Raw genomic sequence first — 21483 nt, forward strand, 5'->3', positions numbered from 1 at the left:
GTGCTTTCCTGTTTGGATGTCTGTTCTGTCAAATGAGCTATGGCTCCATGATCTCTTCTAGGGTGTGCATATGCAAGATTAGGACACTCTGGTTCATGATTGTCCTTAATACACTACTATGGGGAAGTAATTTATTGAGACTGAGGTGAGTGAGTCATAGGCTCGAATATGAAAGGGAGATTCTTGGATCAGGGAATTATTCTGAATCCATCCCAAGATTGTTCTTGGCATGAGTTATGCCTGGTGTAGATCTTTGGTAAGTGGCTCAGGATTGAAGGTCTGTTCTTGATTAGATGTTGATTAGCTCAAGTCATGCTAAATTGTGCTTTTGATTATTCGATACATTCTGGCAAACATCGATTAATACAGGGAAGGGGAAGCATGGAATTGGAAATTGCTTTGCTTATTCACATTCCATGTTTGCTACCCTTCATATTCATCCATTTTTCTAACACCACAATTCCATCTCAACAAAAGGGACTATAAAGCATTACTTGCATTAAGGAAGAAAAATGTGAGGATTCATTACATTTCTCTTCTGAATGCCAATGAAATTCTGACATACAGCAGAATATTATGCCTACAAATCTAAACAAGAAAAAGCTTAATAATGTAGCAGCAGCAATTACAATTACAATTTACAAATAAGATTTGATGAACTCGGAGCTGCAGTTTGTCCAGGGGAGATTAATGAGGAAGTGTACCGACTGTTGTATGATCTACTGTTTGATACTTATCTTCAGGCGCGAAGATTGCAGAGGTGAAATCGGAGACCCCTCGCTGCTCTGGGAATCGCCTCTCCACGCATCCTGAACCTGAGCAGCAAACTGCAAATTCCACAGAACATCTTCAATGGAGGGCCTTTCGGCTGGATTCTTGAGCAAGCATCTCCAGCACATCTCCACCATTGTCTTCGCTGATTCGCTTGAACACATGTTCCTGACTGCAGGATCGACTGCACTCTTCCTCATTGTCTCGTCCATTATCAAGCTCACTTGCAACTGCACAGCACCAAACAAGGTATGTTCTAATCATCCATGAATAACCATTGTTTACTGATGACTGTAGGTAGAAATCTTCGATACCTGTTCTTTTAGAACCTCAACTTCATTCTTGGTGTTCACTGGCTTTCCGGAGATGATCTCTAGTAATATCACTCCAAAGTCGTATATATCCGACTTGTCTTGATGCTTTACCTTCCTACGCTCCTTCTTGGATCCCTGAAGGAAATTTTGAAGCTGATCCTGGCAGGGTTATGTATGCAGATTTTTAAGGGTCAGTTTGGGCCATAATATGTCGAAAGCATGTTGTACAGGAACTAATTATACTTTTCCCATATTCTCCGAAAGCAATGGCAGGTTGTAGCTGCTAATTTTAGCAACAAGGTTCTGATCAACCAAAACATCGGTTATCTTCAGGTTGTTGCGAAAGAGACCGGGAACAATTCCCGTGTGAAGGAACTGGATGCCCTTGGCTACCCCTGTGGCAGCCGCGATGCGCTGAGCCCATGTAAGTCTTGTTCGAGCTCTTCTCTCTGCCAAACATTACTCAAAATTAACAGTGTAAATGCATTTAGCCCTATATGGTTAATGTTTTTACCGGCGTCTATTTATTTACCAGATATCCAGCTTCGAAGAGTCCCATTCTGAACGTACTCAAAGACCAGGAAAACCCTGCTGGCACACGAATCTTCCAAGTTATACTCGAAGCAATGCCCAAGAGCACTGGCCAAATGATGATGCCTGAGTTTTGAGGTCATCTCAATGTGAGGCATGAAGTACTGAGTGCTGTGATTTTTTTCGAGTTTGAAGCATCTAATCGCAACGCTGGAGCCATCCCTCAGCTGGCCTCTGTACATCTGAGTTCAGGTACGCACAATATTTAGCCGAAAGCATTTATTTAGTCAATACAACAATAACAAGACACAAATACCTGACTGTGAGATCCTTCTCCGATGAATGTTGATGTAGTAAAATTATTCGTCGCCGCCTCCAGTTCTTCCAGTGAAAATGTCCTGTAGGGTGGAAGGCCGATTGCTCCAAGCTTCATTGCTTGAGTGATGTATCCTACGAGCAGAAAAAAATGATCGAATTGAACTGAAATTTCTTGCTTGAGAAGATAGATTGATGGAAGACGAAAACTCACTTGCATCCTGAAGGAATTTAGAAGTATAGCCTGTGGATGTATTTTCTGCCGTACCCGTAGGTTGAGGCTTTCGTTCTTCTCTCTTTGTAAGAAATCTTTTCGCTACAAAAAAGGCTACACTAACTAATAGTACTGCTCCAATGACTCCTCCACAGACACTTGCAGCCAGAACTACTTTGAAAGCTTGTTTTCGCTTGCGCCGATTAGGCAACATTCCCACAGCCAAAGCAGCATTCTTGCAGAAGGAAATCGGTTGTTGATTCTCGCCCGCTGTGTCCAAACAGTTGTTGGCATACAGAAAAGTTCGTTTCCTGGAACTGGACAGCAAACAGCCAGGCAGTTTCCCTGTCAGCAGATTGGCAGTGATGCTCACAAAACTGAGCTCATCATTGCAGGGGAGATTCTCAGACAGCATTCCTGTGAGCTTGTTCTTCGAGATATCCATGTAAGTGAGAGATGGCAGAGATAACAACGATACAGGAAACGGCCCCACGAATCTGTTGGAAGAAATGTCGAAGAATCTCAGCTGATAGTAGGATTGAACCTTCTCCGGAATCCCAAGGGTAAACTTATTGTTCCTCAGCACAATCCTTTCTATTTTCTCACTGACCACAGGAAACTCAGGTCCAAGAGAATTGCTTCCTAAATCAAGAACCTGAAGATTTGCCAATCTGCTCAAATCAGGAACTTCGCCGGATAAATTGTTATTCGACAGATCAAGAATCCGGAGGTCTTCCAAACTTCCCAATGACGTTGGCAAAGATCCCTGCAAGGAATTGTTCCTAATGCTCAAAACAGCCAAACCAGAAAGCAATCCGATGCCATCAGGAAGTTTTCCTGTGAAGTTATTGCTATCAAGTATCAGCGTCTGAAGATGCTCCATCGATGATATACTCTCCGGTACGTTCCCCTGGAAGTAATTCAAGGTCAAGTTCAGTATTTCCAGAGATGACAACTGCATAAATTTTCCAGGCAACGGTCCCCATAACCCGAGAGAAACCAATGTAAGAACTTTCAGGCTTGGAAGCTTCACAAGCGTGGCGACAAAAGAATCGATTGAGAAATTTTCAGGCAATCGAGGAGCTCCTTGATCTCCAACGATATGGAGCTGTGTTATGCTGCCTTCATAGCACACAACAATCAGAGTTGCAGACGGTTCGCTGTTGCAGAAGTCAGTATGGTTATTCCAGCTATTCAGGAATGGTGGAGAGTTCAGTAGGTATTTGATTTCCAGAAGAGTTTGGACATGGGATGATTGTAATTGCACTGTATAAGGTACTGAAAACACCATGAAACACAAAACTAGAAGAACCATTCTCCAGACAATTCTTTTCGCCATTAGCTGTATCTAAAGAGGCGTTTTATCGAATAAAGAAAGTTTAAAGCAATCACTTATCTTTTCGCCTCAGTTTGAAGATCTGTCCATGGAAATGTATCAGAAGTTGTCCATTGTTCTTGACATGGCAAAATTCTTGGAATCTAATGTATGTATCTCTGAATTCTGGCCAAAAATCAAGCAATTTCTAGAGCATTTGCTTAGCATTGATATCTGAAATTGCTGTGTGTAGATAGAGTTCTTCTGCATTAGTAAATGAATTGATAAACAACACACGAACCAATTTGAAAGTGAAAAAATTGCAAGAGTTGGTGTAAGAGAAGCATACCTTCGAGGGATCCAAGAAACCATTCATGTCTGAAAAGAATTAATCAGCCATGAGCTTAAATTACCTTCAAATGAAGCAACCAAACATAATCAATCACAGAAATATGACTAAAAGAGAGGAAACAATTGAGACACTGAAATCAGGTGTTACTGAACTTCAACCAACACTACTAACCTTCAAATTAAGCAATCCCTTAAACTTCAAACACCTCTTTATTACACTTTCCACTGATTTCTCTACCCACAAGATTCTTGAATGCCACCACGGTCTTCCTGCAATTCTTCACCGGAAACAGTCCCTTGAATCTTTTCAACAATTCGAGAAGGAATGGGCAGGTGGGTTCGGCCACAATTGACAATACTAACGTAACAGAAAAGGACAATTGAAGTGAAAAGGTTTTTCATGAAAATCAGTGCCAAACCACACTTTTAACCGCCATTATCACCGCCATTAATTTCCAATCTCCAGCTCTCTATAGCACTGCCCTTTTCTCTCAACAAACTTTCCACCTATTGAACACATTGTATGCCATGCCTTGCCCACTTACACAGCACTTTTGAAGCTTTAATGGAGGAGCCCTTTGTCGGACTGAACCACCAAAAGAAAATAAAACCCCAGAGAAATATATATATTCTATAAAGATTCTTGGAGAGGAGGATGAGGAGTAGCCCTTTATTTATTCTCCTCTCCTCCCTTGATTTGTAGAGATCATTCGCTATCTGCTACATGCAATTATGTGTTTCTTTAATAAATGAGATTGATTGGGACGTCAACAGAAGCTGATATATCAATAATATTAACAAGCAATTATAAAATTTAATAGATTTGGCGTTTGGCCTTTGGGCAGCCAAAATGTAGTTATCTTGGCTTAGCTGTGACCCTCTTTTAAGTCAGCTTGTTTCTCTTTGGCACTTTTTCTCTCTCTCTTCTCTCTCTCTCTCTCTCTCTCTCTCTCTCTCTGTATGTGCTTTTTTTTCATTTCTAGTTCTCATCTCATCAGAATTATTGTGAATCTGACTAAGCACCCTTTTGGCGGTGGAGATGAAATCAATTTGGGATGTGAAATAAATCAGGAGAAATTTTAATCTTATCACCTCACTGTTAAAAAGAACTGTGCAAATTCCGAAAGAAGCATACTATCAGCAATATTGGATCTTTCTCATATCTGGTAGAACAATGGAGTCTGATGCTCATTTTCTCCATTATTTGATTCTTTTTCTTCTTTATAATGAAGCAAGAGTTGAAAAAGACTAAAGGGATTTCACAGATCCAACACAAACAGTGCATTGCAGCCTTGGATTAAAGCAAAGTTAGTGACTTTAGGTAGAGGGTGGGGGGTGGGTCTGCTGTCAAAGATAACCAAACTAGGTAAGGACCATTAGCTGCTATAAAGTGTAGACTTGGGAAACCCCAAAGAATCCTTCTCCTTTGGGCCTAACAATGAGGAATTTCTAAACACAATTTCCTTCATGCCAAACAATTCGAACCCTACAATGGCCCATAAAATGTTGAAATAGGGTTAAGAACTTAGAAGGTATGGATGAAGTCAATTTTGGGTTCTTACAATAAAATTTCTTGCATGCCTCTATCCATTCCAAAATCCTAGACGAAACCCCACAAAATCAATGGTTAGTGATTGCTCCAAAATGAACCCTTTAGACACCTAAAAAATCGACATTAGATAATAGCTCATAGTTCTCAAGAATTGCTGGATGATAACAAAAAGATCAGCAGCAAGATTTCATTGTGATAGCATTGATACATTTTACTACTGTCATTCCTACAAAAGGAAAATCATGTATAAGAAATTAATCTGTAGAAACAAAACAGATTTGAAGCTAAGTACATTAAGTCATTAACAAAATACAAGAATGTATAGCTAAGCTGTGGAATCAATAATTTGAGGTCCCATATATGCAATTCCATCCATCTCTGATTCCTCAGGCTTCTTGATTTCCTCCAGCCATCCGAAGTTGTCGGCTTCGACCTCATCGACATCTACTTCCCTATCTGAAATCGTAATCATAAGCCACAACAAAAAGGGTGTGTCTTGTGTAAACTTGCTTGAGAATATAGTATGAGATATAATATCTTACCCAAGGCTACATTCAATGGAGTATCTCTGTAATACGAGCAGTCGCGCCCATCATCTTTGGAATAAGGAGGTCCAATTACGTCGAGCACCGCGCACGGGGTTATTGCTCTGAACTCGTGGATATTTCCTCCCGAGGTTGGATACAACACGGACGTGTTGCAAGGAGCTGTGAAGATTCTGTTGGCTTTCATCTTTGCTAATCTCACTGTACCATCCACATTCAATCATATGTTAGTGTCTTATCATTTCTTCCTCATCCACATTTAACACAAATGCTGTAATCGAGCATACATTTGGACGAAGACTCTGTAACCGGAGGTGCGGCCCAGTCGTAGGCCTTGATGTGCATGCTCCCTAACAAGAGCTTGCTGAATACTGTCATCTCTGGGTGATTGTGCAGAGGTATGACTCCAGTTGCAGGAAGAAAGAAGATGCACAGCTGCAGGATAAGGACATTTGAACATCAGTTGAAATTCGGGAATAATTGATTCGATGTAAGGAGTTAACTTTCTGTGATTACCTCAAAGTTTTCACACTTGTAAATGGTTGCTGAGGTGACTCTTGGAGTGCCCTCGATCTCGCTATTGTGTTTGAAGAATTGCAGATCACGACTGAGCCCGACATCCTCTGGCTTCATAGTATCTGTCGAAAACTACTATTATTAGCAATGGATCGTCATTGCACAAGAAAAACGTGCTCATTCGTGTACCAGAAATTTAGGGATTTACTGACAAGATTCAATTAGTTAGTTGATCAAGATCGATGCATCATACTACAGGGATGATCTATGAAACGGTTTGCTGACGATCTAACTACTATCAAACATGCTACAAATGGATTTGTGATTCCAATCTTAAATGCCACAGAAGCTGGGCCCAACCACTTTGATCAAACTATTTTCGATGCAGATAATCATTAATACAGATCGCGATCAAAATTAGGGCAAATCAATAACCGAGGTTGAGAAGCACACGCATATTGCTCACCGAGAATTTGGCAGAGGCTTTGCACGTCGGCGGCGGACGGAACAGTTCCGGCGCCCCTAAAGACTTGCCGGCAGGAATCGAACAGGTTTTGAAGAGTGGTGGAAACAAGCGGGGCAGGCGGCCGCTGCAGTTGAATTCCGACCTTCCTCCGACATCTCGGCCTCTTCTTAATAACCCTAACCATATGCCCGACTCTATCCGATTTCTTAATCTGCTCCGCCTCTATTGTCATGATCGCGACAGCGCCGATTGTTAACCCTACCAAACCCGGGGCCCCTTTTAACCAAAATCCAAGCAATCAAGGCTGCCCACGTCGATGCAGGTAACGGAATGTAATAACAGATCTGAACGAACAAAAGGGAAAGGAGGATCGAATTGGAGAATTGGGGAAGAAAGGTAAGATGAAAATGGGAAGTCTGGTCTGGATGGGGAAACTTTGCAAGAGGGAGGAAAGAGCTTTTATAATCAATCCGCTGGGAGATGAGAAAACAAGGGGCCATGGATGGGGATGGAAATAGCAATGTTTGAGAATTAGAAAACCATCCAAGTAAGGTTGATAAGCAGTTTCTTCCCGCCCCAAGATTGACGAACAAAACTGCGAGATCAAAAATGGAGGTTTTGCCTCTGGGCCAACACAGTCCCACTGTTTTCTGCGGGGTTTACTTTATATTCGAATCCCGGGGTTAAACACCGGATGAATCTACGCCGTTCATGAGAATAATAAACGGTGCCGATCTATCTGGTTCTTGGGTCCCAGCTCCTGTTGAAAATTATACTGTATTCTGGTCTTTGGCAGGTTGTCATGTGCTGACGACTTCCCAGATTGCCCACAAGTAGCCATTTCCCTATACATTCTAGAATAGGTTGGAAGCACCAGGGTGCTCGGATCCAGGAATCTATCCTACCGTTGATTAAGTGGAGCCCATTGGAATCCCTGCATTATTGACGGTTAAGATGCTCCCGGATCTGAACTCCAATCTTGCAGTGGATACTTCCACCTTGTGCATTTACACCACTGTGTATTGATTTTCTTCTTCGGATAATGACCCTTTTGTATTATTATAATCCTTTTTTTTTTTTTCCAACACTTCATCTGCTTTTTCTGCCTCCAAAAATAAATAAATAATGAAAATAATAATATATTAGGTGTTCATATATATCTCTTCTCTTTTGAAATATTTTCCCCTTACATCATTTAAATAGGAATATAAGAAAATCAGTTACATTTTTTTTTTTTTTGGTGTTTTCTATTATGCATTTTCAATAAATTATTGATTGAATTCCAGACGTTATTAGCATCATCTCAATATCTTTTATATTATTGAATTTTTTATTTAAGTAATAATATAATACAATTTATAAAAGTTGGTGTACTTTTTAACAAAAAAAATAATATATATATTCATATTTTTCAAAAAATATTAAGATATTATACATACTTTTTATTTTTATATTTTTTACATGCTTTCTCTATATTTTATATTAAAAAAATTTTAATCAAATTATCTCACAAAATAAATAGACAATGATACAGTAATATTTTTAAATCAAACCAAACATTCAGTCTTGTAATATTCTTATTTATTCATGACATATATTGTGAATGGTTAGAAGATGCTTATTGATATTATGTTTTGAATACTAAATATTATAGTAAGATTTATACTATTTAAGATATATTATAATTATTATTTTTAGTAACAATATTTATTTCAAGATATAAAATTAATGTTTGAATTGGCTTTTTATTTTCATTTTTATTTGTTTACTATATTAATATATTTTTACATTTATGTTTGTTCATTTTAGTGTTTGTGATCTTGGGTTCAGTTTGGTTAACTTTCTATTATGAGTTTGTCCAGTATTTTATCAATGGTACTATTTATAATAGTATTTTCGTCTGATTTTAATGGTTTTATTTATTTTTTTGTATTGATTTTTAAATATATTAATTATTATATTAAAAAATAATATAAATAGGTAAAAGTATTATTCAATATATTTTTTTATATATTTAAATAAATAAATATATTTATCTTTGATACATACAATAAAATTGTAAAAAGTAATAATAAATAATTGAATTATAGAGAAAAATTTTATCTTAAAAATAAAAATTAATTATTTTTTAGTTGATAAATAAAAAATTTAAAATAAAACAGCGAATTATCGTTATTTATTACTATATATCTATATAAAAAAGTACAAATTGATATTTTAAAACTATAATAATAATAAACTCTATTATATTTATAAATAAAACTCTCAAATCCGTGACCGAATACGAAAGTAAAGATTTGAAGAAATACATTTATTTCTCTTCATATAAAAGATAATTGAAAAAAAAAAATAAAAAAAAATTATTTCCTAATATTTTATTGTCAATAACCCACAGAACAATTTTTTTTTTTTTTTTTTTGTCAACAATTTTCTGTACCACCCCTTACCATTTAAATCGAGAAATTGATACTGAAAACAAACACGCCCTACTTTTTCACAGAGAAAGCCTGGCGTGCTTCGGTGTGTTGTACGTTGTTTTGTTCAGCAGGTTTGTGTTGTACGCTCGAAATCACAATTCCCTGATTTCCTCTCTCTCAGTGGCTTTCCCTTTGTTGGTTCTGGCTGCGTGTAGTATCTGTCGTTGGACGTGACCGAATCGCGAAAGCTAGTACACTTTTAAAAACCTCAAAAACCCTAGAACAAGAAATTCCTCATTTTTATGAATGCCCTTCTCATAATTCGAGGTGGTGCTAGCTATGGATATTGATCAATCGGAAGAAGAGAGCGCAAGAAAATCCGATGAGTTGCGAAAACTCTCGACGAGCGGCGGGCTGTCTACGTCTATTGCCAAGCTCTCCGGTTCGTTGCGCGTCGTCCCCACGGAGAAAGACTTCCATTTCTACAATAACTTCAAAGAATTCAAGAACCCCGTCCAAGAAATCGATGGAAAGGCAAAGAATTTACTGCAGAATATCGGGTCGTTGGAAGATTTATTTGGAAAGCCGATACCCTTGCCCGACGATAAAGAGGTTGCGCTCGATGAAGATGCGGGTCTTGATTGGGTGGAGAATGTGAACGACGAGCTTTTCGAGAGGTTTGATGTGTCAGTGGATGAGTTCAAGAGCCTGCGCAAGAAGGAAGAGGAGACTGGTGTGAGAACAATGAGAGTTAATCCCGATGACGAAAATGGGTTTCAGACTGTTTATGGAAAGAAAAATAAAAAATCATTGGGAAAGAATTTGGAGGTTGAAGCGAAGGGGGCGAGTCAAGAAGTGAAAGTGGCGGCCAAGATGAAGGCAAAGGTTCCGTTTCACATACCGACGATTCCAAAGCCGCAGGATGAATACAAGATTATTGTGAATAACTCAAACCAGCCGTTTGAGCATGTCTGGTTGGAGAGGAGCGAGGATGGGTCTAGGTTCGTACATCCTCTGGTCAGTTCTTTACCTTTCTTCTTTCATGTTGCTTCAACATCTGATTGTTCAATATATTGTCTGGACATGCTTTTAATGTCAATAAACGACAATGGGGTTGATTAGTTTGGTGCACACGTGTATTGGATATAAAAGGATCTGTTACAACTTAACCATCTGCTTGCTAACCACACTTGATGTTACTTTCATTCTTGTTCAAATTTCTGCGAACATCAGATGTATCTGTTAGGATTTCTCTTTGAATTCGCTAGTGCTGATACATTCTTAATAATGTTGCTTATTATTTACCTTCGTCTGTGATATTCTGTTCCCTATACTTGCCTAAAGATTAATGTGGTTTTATTAATTGTTTTGTGCTTGCAGGAGAATCTGTCAGTTCTTGACTTTGTAGATGAAATTATAGGTGAGCCTGTAAAGCCTCCTCCAATTGAAGATACACCCTTCAAGATTGTAGAAGAAGTTAAAGATTTGAAGCAGGTGGCTATGAAATTGCGCCATGTTGATGAATTTGCGGTAAAGTTTTGCCCCTCCTATTGCATTAGTCATATGGTAATAACTTATATATGTTCATTTGGAGTTTGTGCTATTGACATGAAAGACACTGGAAAAATTGATTCTTAGGCTTTTGTACATAATCATCAAATTTGTGCTTTCGCTGCAAGTTATTTCTCATTCAAAACAAAATTCTGAAAATATTTTTTTGTAGAAGCAGAAGCGTGCCTTTTCCTGCAATAAAAACTGGATGGCACTCCCTAGAATCCATAATTAGATGTGCTTTGTTCTTTAATACAACACCAATGATTTTATTTTTGAGTTGGCCATTTCAACCTTTTGTTCATGATCACTTGAATAGGCTAATGGACATATGAATGGAATGGTACAGATACTGTCTAATTTTCCTAATTCACAACACACATTTACCTGAATATTGTGCTTTAAATAATCTAGTATATACACTTGCATCTTTTTCTAAATTATACAAATGTACTATTGAAATTCACCATTCACTTCAAAGTTCATATCTGTTTCATCTTTTCTGATCTTAACTATTTCACAAGTTGTGTTAAAATGGAGTTTTATCCACTTATTTTTGCTGCTTGTATCACTTTTTTTGAAGTAACTCCTTATGTAATTGGAAATCAAGGACATAAGATGGAAATAATGAAAATCATTTTTACTTAACATCTTTGTTTTAATATTTTATTTTGCAGGTTGATTTGGAGCACAACCAGTATAGGTCCTTTCAAGGATTGACATGCCTGATGCAAATATCCACAAGAACAGAGGATTTTGTTATAGATACACTAAAACTTCGTGTTCATGTTGGACCTCATCTCAGAGAAGTGTTCAAAGACCCCACTAAGAGAAAGGTGTGTAAGAAGTTCATATTACACTGTGTTATTGCAGTTTCCTTTCTTAGCTATGCTGTTAATTGGTTGAAATTTTAGGTAATGCATGGGGCAGATCGTGATATCGTGTGGCTTCAACGGGACTTTGGCATATATGTGTGCAATATGTTCGACACGGGACAGGTTCTTGGCTTAATCTTATAGCTTTTTTGACAATTGTGTGTATTTACTTGATTTGTGCTCTTCTATTATTTTCTTCTCAACAGTCACTCAGTTTTATTATGAATTATTATGAATTTTTATCCGTGAATTTGGAAATGATTTTTTTTTTTTTAATTTATTTATGTATAAAGGAAAAGAAGAAGTACTACATTTGGTATCATATAATGGAATTTTTCATTAAAGCGAATGGCTGAATACAAGTTAATTCCATGGTGAATGGGTAATTATGTGCATTCTTATTGGTTGGGAAGCCCATTGAAGCTATGTGTTTGCCATTTTCTGCTTTAAACCTGACTGTTTGGGAACTATAATTTTGTCCTCTAATCCTTATTGTCCAATAGTAGATTATGAGACAACCTTATCATCACGCAAACAAAGCATTTGTGATTGAGAAAATAGATTCTTGCTTCTATTCTTGTTTGAATGTTTAGGCTTTTAGCTCATATTGTTTTGTTTTCAATACTCATAATAATGAAGTAACTTTGGTTTTTCTTTGCAACGCTCTGCCCTCATTTTTTAGTTTGATTATGTTGTTATATTCAATTTCTCCCTTTGTTAACAGGCTTCAAGAGTATTGAAAATGGAAAGGCACAGCCTTGAGTACCTGCTGAATCATTTTTGTGGAGTTGTGGCAAACAAAGAGTATGACCTCTCCGTTAAATCATATTTGGTGCTAATATAGCCTGTAGTGAATAACATAAAAGTATGATACAGATAAGTAGGAAATATCGGCTAACCAGCTTTATTTCTGCAGATATCAAAATGCTGATTGGAGAATTAGACCTCTACCTCCAGAAATGCTGAAGTACGTCTTGTACACATTTCTATTTCAATTCCTCCATACCTTTTTACTTTCTGTAAATGCTTCTTTGTATGACTTGTTTGTGGGTTAATGGCTATTACTCACTGGATATTCATATTTGCTATTGCTTAATGTGTTTTGGAGTTTATGTTGCCTGTTTTAGTGAATGTCCTATGGAAGTTTCGATGCAATTATAGAAATATATTGCCTCTTTCTTCAAAGGAACTTTTATCTATCTTTGTAGATGTGGTTGCATATGTAAAAATTTTAAGATTCTAGGTGTTATAACTGTTTCTGGATGTTCTTGTCTCAGATATGCTAGAGAAGATACACATTATTTATTATACATCTATGACCTTATGAGAGCAAAGTTGCTTGAGTTACCAATTGATTCTGAGAGTTCTGAGCCTCTTCTTTTTGAGGTAAGCCCTTTGATATTATTCATCTTTAGTTTTATCTGTTATGAGGGATCATGGGAAAATGAAATGATGAAGAGTGTCCTTGAATAGATATATTTTATTTTATGTTTTGGAAGAAAAGATTTGAGATGGATTCATTATTAACTTGTCAAGCTCCAGCAAGTAGCTGAGATTTACTTTAAAGTGGATTGAAGTGGTAATAGTGTCACAGGTGGTTGGGTTTGGTTTTAGTTTTTGTTGTTGCCAATAAAAATTTGTATGCATAGTTGCAAATAAAAATGGACTATTTTCTTTTACATCACATGAAACCACTATTACACAAACTCAAACCTTTCAAATCACTATTACACAAACCCAAACCAAACAAATCCTAGGACATATTCAACTTCATCAATGCATTGTTTCCCCCATCTTTTGGATTCTATTTTTATTTACATTTATAAAATTGTCAAGGTATTCATAAGATTACATATTTTGCATTTGGTCTGTTTGATAATGATTCATACAATTCATAGATGCAGTCCAATGAATTATGCTTATTTTCTTATTCTATGTACATTGAATGAGATATGATCTGAAAGCAATAACGTTGCCTTTTCTACAAGAAGAATCATGCTCTTAACCCTTACTATTTATGCAAAATTAACGGAAAGCATGCACTAATTTAGCTTAGCTTTGTGTGAACTTAATAAGTTCACAAATATAAATTTTAGATACTGCTCTCAGCTGTTTTCTGTTTTGTGCAGGTGTACAGCCGAAGCTATGATGTATGCACTCAACTTTATGAAAAAGAACTTCTCACACAGACCTCCTACCTTCACATTTATGGGTATATATATATTTTTCCTCATTTTTAGTTTGCAACGATAAAATACCATGGATCATGTTATACATATAATCATACGATTAACTGTTTCTCAGCTTTATAGTGTATCTCTGTTTGTACCATTTTGCTGATATAAGTATCTATATTACGAGAATCTAGGTTGCAGGATGCTTATCTGAGTGCCCAGCAGCTTGCGGTTGTTTGTGTAAGTTTCATGTACAGTTATTTTTTCTCACCCTTCTTTTGTCTTTGGTTTTGCCTGCAAACTAATAATTTATTTCACCATTTCTTTAAGAGTTCTTCATGTAATATGGGAGCAATTTTAGTCTAAGCAATGGTTTTATATGGTTTTAGGATTTTTACCAATGTCGTGTTCTAAAATTCTACATTTTATTTATGGCTTGTAGGGACTCTGTGAATGGAGGGATGCTGTTGCTCGGACAGAAGATGAGAGCACTGGTTATATCCTGCCCAATAGGACTCTTATTGAAATTGGTACTTGCTGGTCATTCCATCTCTCAACTAACTACTGTGTTGTTTTGGTTCTCTAAAATGCCCACTCAACATTATTCTTATTCTGACTGGTTGCTTCTTATATTCTTCTGTGGAAAGCTAAACAAATGCCCCTCACCGCGAACCAGCTGCGTCGTGCTCTGAAATCTAAGCTTCCATATGTTGAACGGAATCTTGGTTCGGTGATTAGCATTATAAGGCATGCTATCCAAAATGCTGCTGCATTTGAAGAAGCTGCTAAACAACTTAAAGAGAAACGCTCGGAAATGGTAAAGTGTTTAATGATTATATTAGTTTTAAAGTTGTCTGTTTTGGATCCAGATCTAAATGTGAAGAGTACAGTTGGTTGAACTTCCATTACTTTTGTGTTTTGATCTTCACATGGCATAACATTTCTTGAAATTAATGGGAAGAAACATAAAATCCGTAGTTTACTCATACATTTAAAAATTGAAATAGCAAGTGTGACAAAGCATTCACGGGGCATTACTTTGTATAAAAAATATTTCAGCAGATCCTTTGCTAACTTATCTAGCGTGTTGTAATCTCAGTTGATCAAAGACAGTATTCAGTTTGACGTAGTAGTTTATGTCTTCTAAGTGAAGGTTGGACTTTATTATTAGTAATTTATAATATCAAAACTATAACTTGGCAGTACCTTTTTTGAGTTGTTTTGACACCTGCAAGGTGCATATGTGCTCTTTAAAATTTGTGTGGAGCTTTTGAAAACCTGTAATTGGTTTCATGTTTCTGAAGATGACGTGGTTGTATATGCAGAAGGCAAATGCAGAGAATGTGATGGCTACAGAAGAACCCGACTTAATGAACTCAGAGGCCCCTGAAATATTAAAGAATGCTGAGGATGTCAATGATTCACACAATAGCACATTATTGGAGAACTCCTCAACCTTAAAACAAGATGAAGGGAAAACTCAAGATATTAGAAACTGTAACGCTGAAGTTGCTCCATCTGCAATGGCTGCTACTAGTGTATCACCTGGGGAACCGCAGAATACACAATTCAAGCTTAACTCTTCAAATTCAGTGAGTAGTTAGTTGTTTATAGTAATTCTAGTCTTGGATTTATTTCTGATGTTATGGTTCATTCCATCACATGAAAAAACCATGAATCATAATAGTAGAGCTGAGCTTTAATACTTCTGAGCTGTGCCAATTGCTGTCCACTACATCGGCATGGTATAAGAATCACTTTTGCTTTTTTTTAGGTTGGAGCAACTGTTCAGATATTAAAGAAACCAAGCCGGGCTTTTGGGGCATTACTTGGAAATTCAGCAAAGAGGAAACATGATTCTGATAAAACAGTGAGTTTCAAGTGCTGTTTCTATTTAAACTTTTTGTGATTAGCTCTTTCTGTATGTAAGTAACCCACCTCACCTGTGTTTTCATCCCGAGATTTCCTTTAATTGACTTTGTAATGTACGGTCATATTTTCAGGAACAAGGACATGCGAAATTGGAGCAAATAAAGTCAACAGTGAGTCTTCCATTCCATTCATTTTCAGGCACCTCCACCCAATCAAATTCTAAAGTTGAAGAATCTGCCATGAGAATGGAAACCCTGCATCAAGAAAATGTTTCAGCTCCTGCTCCTGGTTCAACTTTAGAAGATGTTATTGTTTTAGATGATGACTCAGATATCGAAGATTTATCAGCAAAAGATTATTCCAATGCAGCAGCATCTGATGATCAGTTAAAACAACCAGAAAATGTGGAAGATGGTTCTGCCTCCAATTCTGAGGATGAGCCCATGTCACTTTCTGAATTATCCTCCAGCTTTGACAAGTGCTTCCCTCCACTGGATCGCACCACCTTGGATTCAAAATCAGTTGATAAATCTCAACCATTGTCCTTACAGGTGGAACCTTTTGACTATGACACTGCTCGAAAACAGGTGAAATTTGGGGAAGATTGTGATGGCACAGAACCAATGGATGAAGATGGTGAAAATCGTAGGAGGTCTAGCAAAAAGGGCTCTGCCGCAGCCAAGTCAAAGAATGATGGTGGGACAACAAATCTTCCACAGGGCAGACGGCGGCAGGCATTCCCAGCATCTGGCAATCGCAGTGCGACTTTCCGGTAAGAGTAGGCAGTGGCTTAATATAGTCTCTACTTCTGTGATGGTGTAGGGAATTATTGTTCGGAACTTTAACAAATTTGGCTTAAGAAAAGAACGATGGGAAGCTGTCGAAAGTTCTTAAAAGTTTTGGGATAATGATCATTGTATGCAGGCACAAACATTATGATCATTGATCAAGAACCTGTTTTGGCAGCTTAAGAGTTACCGTATTATGTTGGATTAACAGAATACTGTGTATGCTATGCAACATCCTTCACTTGTGCATATTTTCCTGAATTCTATCTTTTGTGAAGGAAGAAAGAAGTGATTCTAGGCTTGAGTTTAAGGAGTTGTGAGATGACACTACCAATGGCGCTCTTAGGGTATTAACTGTATTGTGTGATTAAAATCCTGCCCTGTTCTGTCTCCTAAGGAATGGCCCCATGGTTTGAAAGGTCATAGGTTAAACGCATTTCATTTTTCTTGAAAATATGTCTTGAATTGCGACCCCGACAAAATTGCAAAAAGCGCCCTACCAAACAGAAAGGATGCAAGTTCGAGCGGAATACTGTAGGTGCCTTTTTTTTTGTCTTTTTATTTTATTTTATTATAAATTGGTCCATTGAATTACTTTGTAAATTTTGTTTTTAATTATATTTATAATAATTTACATATATATATATATATTTTCTATTTATGTTTCAATTGATATTTATATATATATATATATATCTTTTTATACATTCAATTAATAAATTTATAAAATTATATTGAATAGAATATTTTTCAACCCTAAAATAAAAGTACAAAAGTATAATTGGAGAGAAACTATAGAGTTAATCCTACCAAAATAAAATATTGTCCACTAACTCTTGCAAAGAGATAATATAATATGATTGAAGATAACTGGGAGTTTCAATCCTTGGTGTATATATGTACATATATACTACAGTCTATATATATATATATATATATGTGTGTGTGTGTGTGTGAAATAAGAGAACTCTACAGACAACCACTGCTGCTCTATTGAATCACATCACAATTCGCAAACATGCATATCATCCCCTTGAGTAGCTGCTGCAACCAATTGACCTCCTTGATGGTGAAGGAATCTGTGTGTATGAATGGAGGAGGAGGATATTGGAATACTTACTAATCACAACCCACCCCGGAAGAAACTAATTCTTTGTAGATTTTACGTCTGTATATAACTAATTAATGGAGTTCCATACCTCAACCAGTTAGTTACTTGGATTCATTGCCAAGAACCTCGACAGGGAGGACAGGAATGGAGTCCCACCACTCCCTCAGTCGCCGGTTGCCTTCTTTGCTTTGCATACACTTCCCGATCCTCGACGTCGTGAAGAAACCATACGAGATCGAACTCATTAGGATGAGCTTGAATGGCACCACGCATAGCAGAACTGCACAGCAGCTCATGATGATCATCACTCGATTCGTATGCTGCAACGGCAAAAACACATGAGAGAACTGAACCATTGTGTTCTAGGATGTAAAATATGATCAGGTTTTCCACTCTCCAAATTCGCGCCATTTTTCTTTTACCTTTGGAGCTTTTGAGATCAGTATAGACCACACTTTAAGCAATGCTATATTGGTTTGCTGCATCATTTCGTGTAATCTTTTTATCTCCTGTTGCGCCGACACAATGCTCTCCATTGTCGTCTGCTCAGAACCAGTGCGGATAACAATTTTGTCTTGCTTTACCGGAATCTTTCCTTGCCGAGCTTGTATCATCTTCACGACACCCCACAACAAAACTGCCGATATAACCAGGCCAATCCATTCTCTATATTCAAGCCAACAGCACTTAGAAAACTTAATTAATACACATGGAATAGATCATCTGAACTGAGGGTACATACTTGTAGACTACCACCAAGCTCGTGGCAATCACGGCCCAGGTGATCTTCGGGTGTTGCCATGTAATAATTCCTTGCAGCCAGGGAACCAATCTTCCAAATGGTCTAACTAGCCCCTGTAAATCAAAATTAATCTGTGTGAAAGAATGATTCAGAAAGATTTAAACTTGTCTGTATATACCACCACAAGTTTGGATACTCGCCAGAAGAATTTGTGCACTTTCAGTGATGCCTTCTTCCTTTAGTCCCTCGGCAGTGGCTTTAGCCTGGACCATTTCTTTCGCCTCCTCGCGCACTTGATCAATGGCTGTTTCAAGGGACGATACATTTTCAGACTGAACAGCTTCATTATTGTCACTGATTTTTTGTGCCTGTAAGAAAGAAACATAAGGCTGGGAGACATTCAAGTTCCTGAGAACTGAACTGGCAGTGCAGGGATGCCCCGTCGTAAAATTCTTAACACTCTCGGCGAGCTCCTGCAGCACATAGTCCCCTTTTGGCAGTTCATCCAGCAAGGCAAATATCAGAAAGCTTTTGGGCTCTGGAGGTGCAATTCTGAGCATTTCTCTTGCGGCATGAAGACGTACAATTCCTAATATGGTCCTCGCATGCATTTCCCACACTTCTAGTGGTGACTCGACTTTGAACTCCGACAGAAATTTGTGGAGTAACATAACCTCCTTTATAAGAGCAAGCCAATGGTTTCGCCTTGTTGAGCTTGTCATCTCCGGGAACTCTAAAACCACTCCTTCTTGCCTATTCAATACTCAAAACACAACAACAGAAATGCATTCTAGCAAGTGTAAGAGACTTCTCAATGATCATCATGATGATAAGGTGTACTCAAGCTGATACTCACAGTTCAGAGGATTCATAGATTATGGCTTTGTCAAAAAGAGGAGCACCCCAAGGGCCAGTGGCCGTAGGTTTCACGCTACGCTCTGTTTCTTTTGATAGATCAAGTTTTAAAGCATCTTCATAGGAGACGACAGATGATGCCTCAAAGTAAAGGGCGTAGTTTGTCAGTGTCAACCTGCCTAAAGATAATGCACTTGATCTTAATTGACAGATATGTTATTCAATCAACGATGGCTAATAAGATTGTGTAGATGCAAACTTCATGAAAATGGTGGACTGACCAGGATAGCTAGCTCCTCCAATATGGCGCACCACTCTCTGCGAACCTGCGGTGCCTTCAACGTGCAATATAAATTCATCATCTGCAAGCTCTACCCCCTTGGGAATGTCTTGTTTCTGTAAATGCTTTATACATCTGAAAAAATTACATGTATTTATGTTTTCTTGCAAGCACAAATAGTGTGTGAAATCAGATTTTGCACCCAACAAACAAAAACTGCAAACAGATCAAGATTCAAAAGTAGCTACATAACCCTACACACAAATTACAATGTCTACAAATTTCACAAGAACAAGAAGAGTATATACTTGTGGATTTCTTTCAAGAATTTGTCATATGCCGGAAAGTGAAGCCGATTCCCCGTAGGTGCAGTCAATGTCTCAAAGGTGAATCTTCCATTAACTCTGTCTGCAACCAGAGGAACAAGGCTTCCCAACCATACAAATGCATCCTCTCCGGCACTCGCCTCTCCATCAACCTATTACACCCGAAGTAAAGTTACCTTCATGAATAATGAGATCATCTTCATTTCATTAACAATATAATTCGTGCTGCAGATACATTTTGTTCATCAAAGTGGCGATAGAAAGCCAGAGCAACTTACAAGGAGTGGCATCAGGTCAGAGTAGAACAGAGGAATGTCGTCTTGTAGCTGGTTCGTCACTTTTGAAGCCTCCTTATCCTCTCCCTCCTTCCCCAAACATTCCTGAACAAATTACATATCGAAATGTAGACTCATTCAGGTTTATAATGTGGTAAGATATACTGATATTGAAAAACTTAATATGTAAGCTTGCAGACAGAGCAATTAGTTTCCTCCTCACATTGAAGGACTCTTCATCGGCCGAGCTCGGCGTCTCCCAAGCAAGCGTCATATCAAACGTGAATCGGCTGAAAGTTCCATCGGTAATTGCTTCATCAATGGCGCCGCAGATAACCGTCAGCGCTTTAGAGCAGCAAAATTCTACCAGTTTCCTCGAATAGCCACTCATCTGATCAGGCTCCCACTCCCTATCAAATTCTTCAACCAGAGTACCCATGGAGGTACCCAGCATTCTGTGGAAGAAATTACAATTTCAGATCACTCCAAAAAATGATAAAACAAAACCTCGCCTCTCTTCATTTGTACAGCAGCTTTTTTGTGCAAAATCCTGTTGATTAGCGATAACAGAAAACTGGAGGAAACCCTAAAATCCCAACCACGACGTCTGTGCAAAAAACAAAATCGAAGAAACAATTCGAACAAAATGAAATTAACATGGTGGAAGGAGGAAATTACTCGGAGCATCTTCGAATGACATCGTTAGCAATGGTGGAAAGATGCTTCTTCCTCTCCATCATGTGCATGTACACATATATATACTATGTGGAGTTGCAGAACGCGAATCTTAACGTAGTTACGGACGTACGTTCGTCCTGTGCGACCAATCCGTGTTTCAATGGCGATGAAAATCTTCTTCGTCCTTGGTACTGAAGCGGTTAACGAGAAGATGAAGTTGTATGGGCACGATGGATCCACTTTATCCTACACCAGTCAGGTACCGGCGGCAATGCGGTCTTCTTCACCTGGCGCCACGTGGCTGCCATGCAGGGCACTGCAGTGGCCTCGTCTGAGTATATTCCATAAATGCCCTTCGCCGCCACATTGTTATTTATTTATTTAACAAAAAATAAATAAAAATATATGCAAATTCTATAGATACAAAATAAATGTGTCTATAAATAGAAAGTCATAGCTTATTGACTAAATAAACAAAACAAAGCGAGAATAATCCTAATCTTTTATATTCAATAACCATGATTTAATTGGTCATTATATATATATGTGTGTGTGTGTTTTTAATATTAATATTTGTGTGGTAATTACGATATAATCAAATAATTGTTAAGATTTATTGCCATTGTGGAAAATGATTCGGGAATCGATG

General features: G+C 37.8%; 4 protein-coding genes across 10 annotated transcripts; 1 reads left to right on the plus strand and 3 right to left on the minus strand.

Moving 5' to 3' along the window:
* Window positions 1–679: 679 nt before the first annotated feature.
* On the minus strand, window positions 680–4735 carry LOC127251877 (probable inactive leucine-rich repeat receptor-like protein kinase At3g03770). 6 transcript variants are annotated; one of them, XM_051275799.1, is made up of 8 exons: window positions 3984–4735; window positions 3810–3838; window positions 2146–3703; window positions 1933–2066; window positions 1618–1858; window positions 1329–1534; window positions 1086–1244; window positions 680–1001 (listed from the first exon to the last, which is right to left on the minus strand). In XM_051275799.1, exons 3-8 carry the CDS (start codon window positions 3482–3484, stop codon window positions 720–722), a joined length of 2361 nt encoding a protein of 786 aa, XP_051131756.1. In that variant the 5' UTR covers window positions 3485–3703; window positions 3810–3838; window positions 3984–4735; the 3' UTR covers window positions 680–719. The 6 variants fall into 6 exon arrangements, with proteins under 6 accessions (XP_051131756.1, XP_051131755.1, XP_051131754.1 ...); XM_051275798.1 differs by having other exon boundaries at window positions 2146–3721; XM_051275797.1 differs by having other exon boundaries at window positions 2146–3724.
* Window positions 4736–5504: 769 nt separating this feature from the next.
* On the minus strand, window positions 5505–7343 carry LOC127251879 (plant cysteine oxidase 2-like). The gene is made up of 5 exons (XM_051275800.1): window positions 6891–7343; window positions 6425–6546; window positions 6196–6343; window positions 5906–6109; window positions 5505–5819 (listed from the first exon to the last, which is right to left on the minus strand). Exons 1-5 carry the CDS (start codon window positions 7120–7122, stop codon window positions 5689–5691), a joined length of 837 nt encoding a protein of 278 aa, XP_051131757.1. The 5' UTR covers window positions 7123–7343; the 3' UTR covers window positions 5505–5688.
* Window positions 7344–9373: 2030 nt separating this feature from the next.
* Window positions 9374–16675, plus strand: LOC127251876 (protein RRP6-like 2). Of its 2 annotated transcripts, none has more exons than XM_051275792.1 (14): window positions 9374–10324; window positions 10688–10837; window positions 11536–11694; window positions 11773–11856; window positions 12458–12537; window positions 12650–12700; window positions 13011–13119; window positions 13863–13945; window positions 14102–14147; window positions 14350–14437; window positions 14555–14724; window positions 15233–15499; window positions 15682–15777; window positions 15911–16675. In XM_051275792.1, exons 1-14 carry the CDS (start codon window positions 9647–9649, stop codon window positions 16553–16555), a joined length of 2706 nt encoding a protein of 901 aa, XP_051131749.1. In that variant the 5' UTR covers window positions 9374–9646; the 3' UTR covers window positions 16556–16675. The 2 variants fall into 2 exon arrangements, with proteins under 2 accessions (XP_051131749.1, XP_051131750.1); XM_051275793.1 differs by having other exon boundaries at window positions 15236–15499.
* A 726-nt stretch (window positions 16676–17401) lies between these two features.
* Window positions 17402–21053, minus strand: LOC127252143 (uncharacterized). The gene is made up of 11 exons (XM_051276192.1): window positions 20835–21053; window positions 20380–20611; window positions 20160–20261; window positions 19864–20033; window positions 19557–19690; window positions 19277–19454; window positions 18621–19173; window positions 18421–18533; window positions 18101–18344; window positions 17767–17998; window positions 17402–17646 (listed from the first exon to the last, which is right to left on the minus strand). Exons 1-10 carry the CDS (start codon window positions 20900–20902, stop codon window positions 17780–17782), a joined length of 2013 nt encoding a protein of 670 aa, XP_051132149.1. The 5' UTR covers window positions 20903–21053; the 3' UTR covers window positions 17402–17646; window positions 17767–17779.
* Window positions 21054–21483: the final 430 nt, after the last annotated feature.

The sequence above is a fragment of the Andrographis paniculata genome, unplaced genomic scaffold (genome assembly GCF_009805555.1).
Source record: "Andrographis paniculata isolate CXL003 unplaced genomic scaffold, ASM980555v1 Contig45END, whole genome shotgun sequence".
NCBI classification, from domain to species: domain Eukaryota; kingdom Viridiplantae; phylum Streptophyta; class Magnoliopsida; order Lamiales; family Acanthaceae; genus Andrographis; species Andrographis paniculata.

Excerpts from the sequence above, each read along its gene's own strand:
- LOC127251877 (XM_051275799.1), bottom strand. The coding sequence starts at position 3,484 with ATGGCGAAAAGAATTGTCTGGAGAATGGTTCTTCTAGTTTTGTGTTTC. Across the intron at positions 1,859-1,932 it reads GAGAAGGATCTCACAGTCAG|ATGTACAGAGGCCAGCTGAG; the intron begins GTATTTGTGTCT and ends ACCTGAACTCAG. Across the intron at positions 1,245-1,328 it reads TTTCGGAGAATATGGGAAAA|GATCAGCTTCAAAATTTCCT; the intron begins GTATAATTAGTT and ends TAACCCTGCCAG.
- LOC127251879 (XM_051275800.1), bottom strand. The coding sequence starts at position 7,122 with ATGACAATAGAGGCGGAGCAGATTAAGAAATCGGATAGAGTCGGGCAT. Across the intron at positions 6,547-6,890 it reads AAGCCTCTGCCAAATTCTCG|ATACTATGAAGCCAGAGGAT; the intron begins GTGAGCAATATG and ends AGTTTTCGACAG. Across the intron at positions 6,344-6,424 it reads ACAAGTGTGAAAACTTTGAG|CTGTGCATCTTCTTTCTTCC; the intron begins GTAATCACAGAA and ends CTTATCCTGCAG.
- LOC127251876 (XM_051275792.1), top strand. The coding sequence starts at position 9,647 with ATGGATATTGATCAATCGGAAGAAGAGAGCGCAAGAAAATCCGATGAG. Across the intron at positions 10,325-10,687 it reads CTAGGTTCGTACATCCTCTG|GAGAATCTGTCAGTTCTTGA; the intron begins GTCAGTTCTTTA and ends TTGTGCTTGCAG. Across the intron at positions 12,701-13,010 it reads CTACCTCCAGAAATGCTGAA|ATATGCTAGAGAAGATACAC; the intron begins GTACGTCTTGTA and ends TTCTTGTCTCAG.
- LOC127252143 (XM_051276192.1), bottom strand. The coding sequence starts at position 20,902 with ATGCACATGATGGAGAGGAAGAAGCATCTTTCCACCATTGCTAACGAT. Across the intron at positions 19,691-19,863 it reads TTCTTGAAAGAAATCCACAA|ATGTATAAAGCATTTACAGA; the intron begins GTATATACTCTT and ends TAATTTTTTCAG. Across the intron at positions 18,345-18,420 it reads AGCTTGGTGGTAGTCTACAA|AGAATGGATTGGCCTGGTTA; the intron begins GTATGTACCCTC and ends GCTTGAATATAG.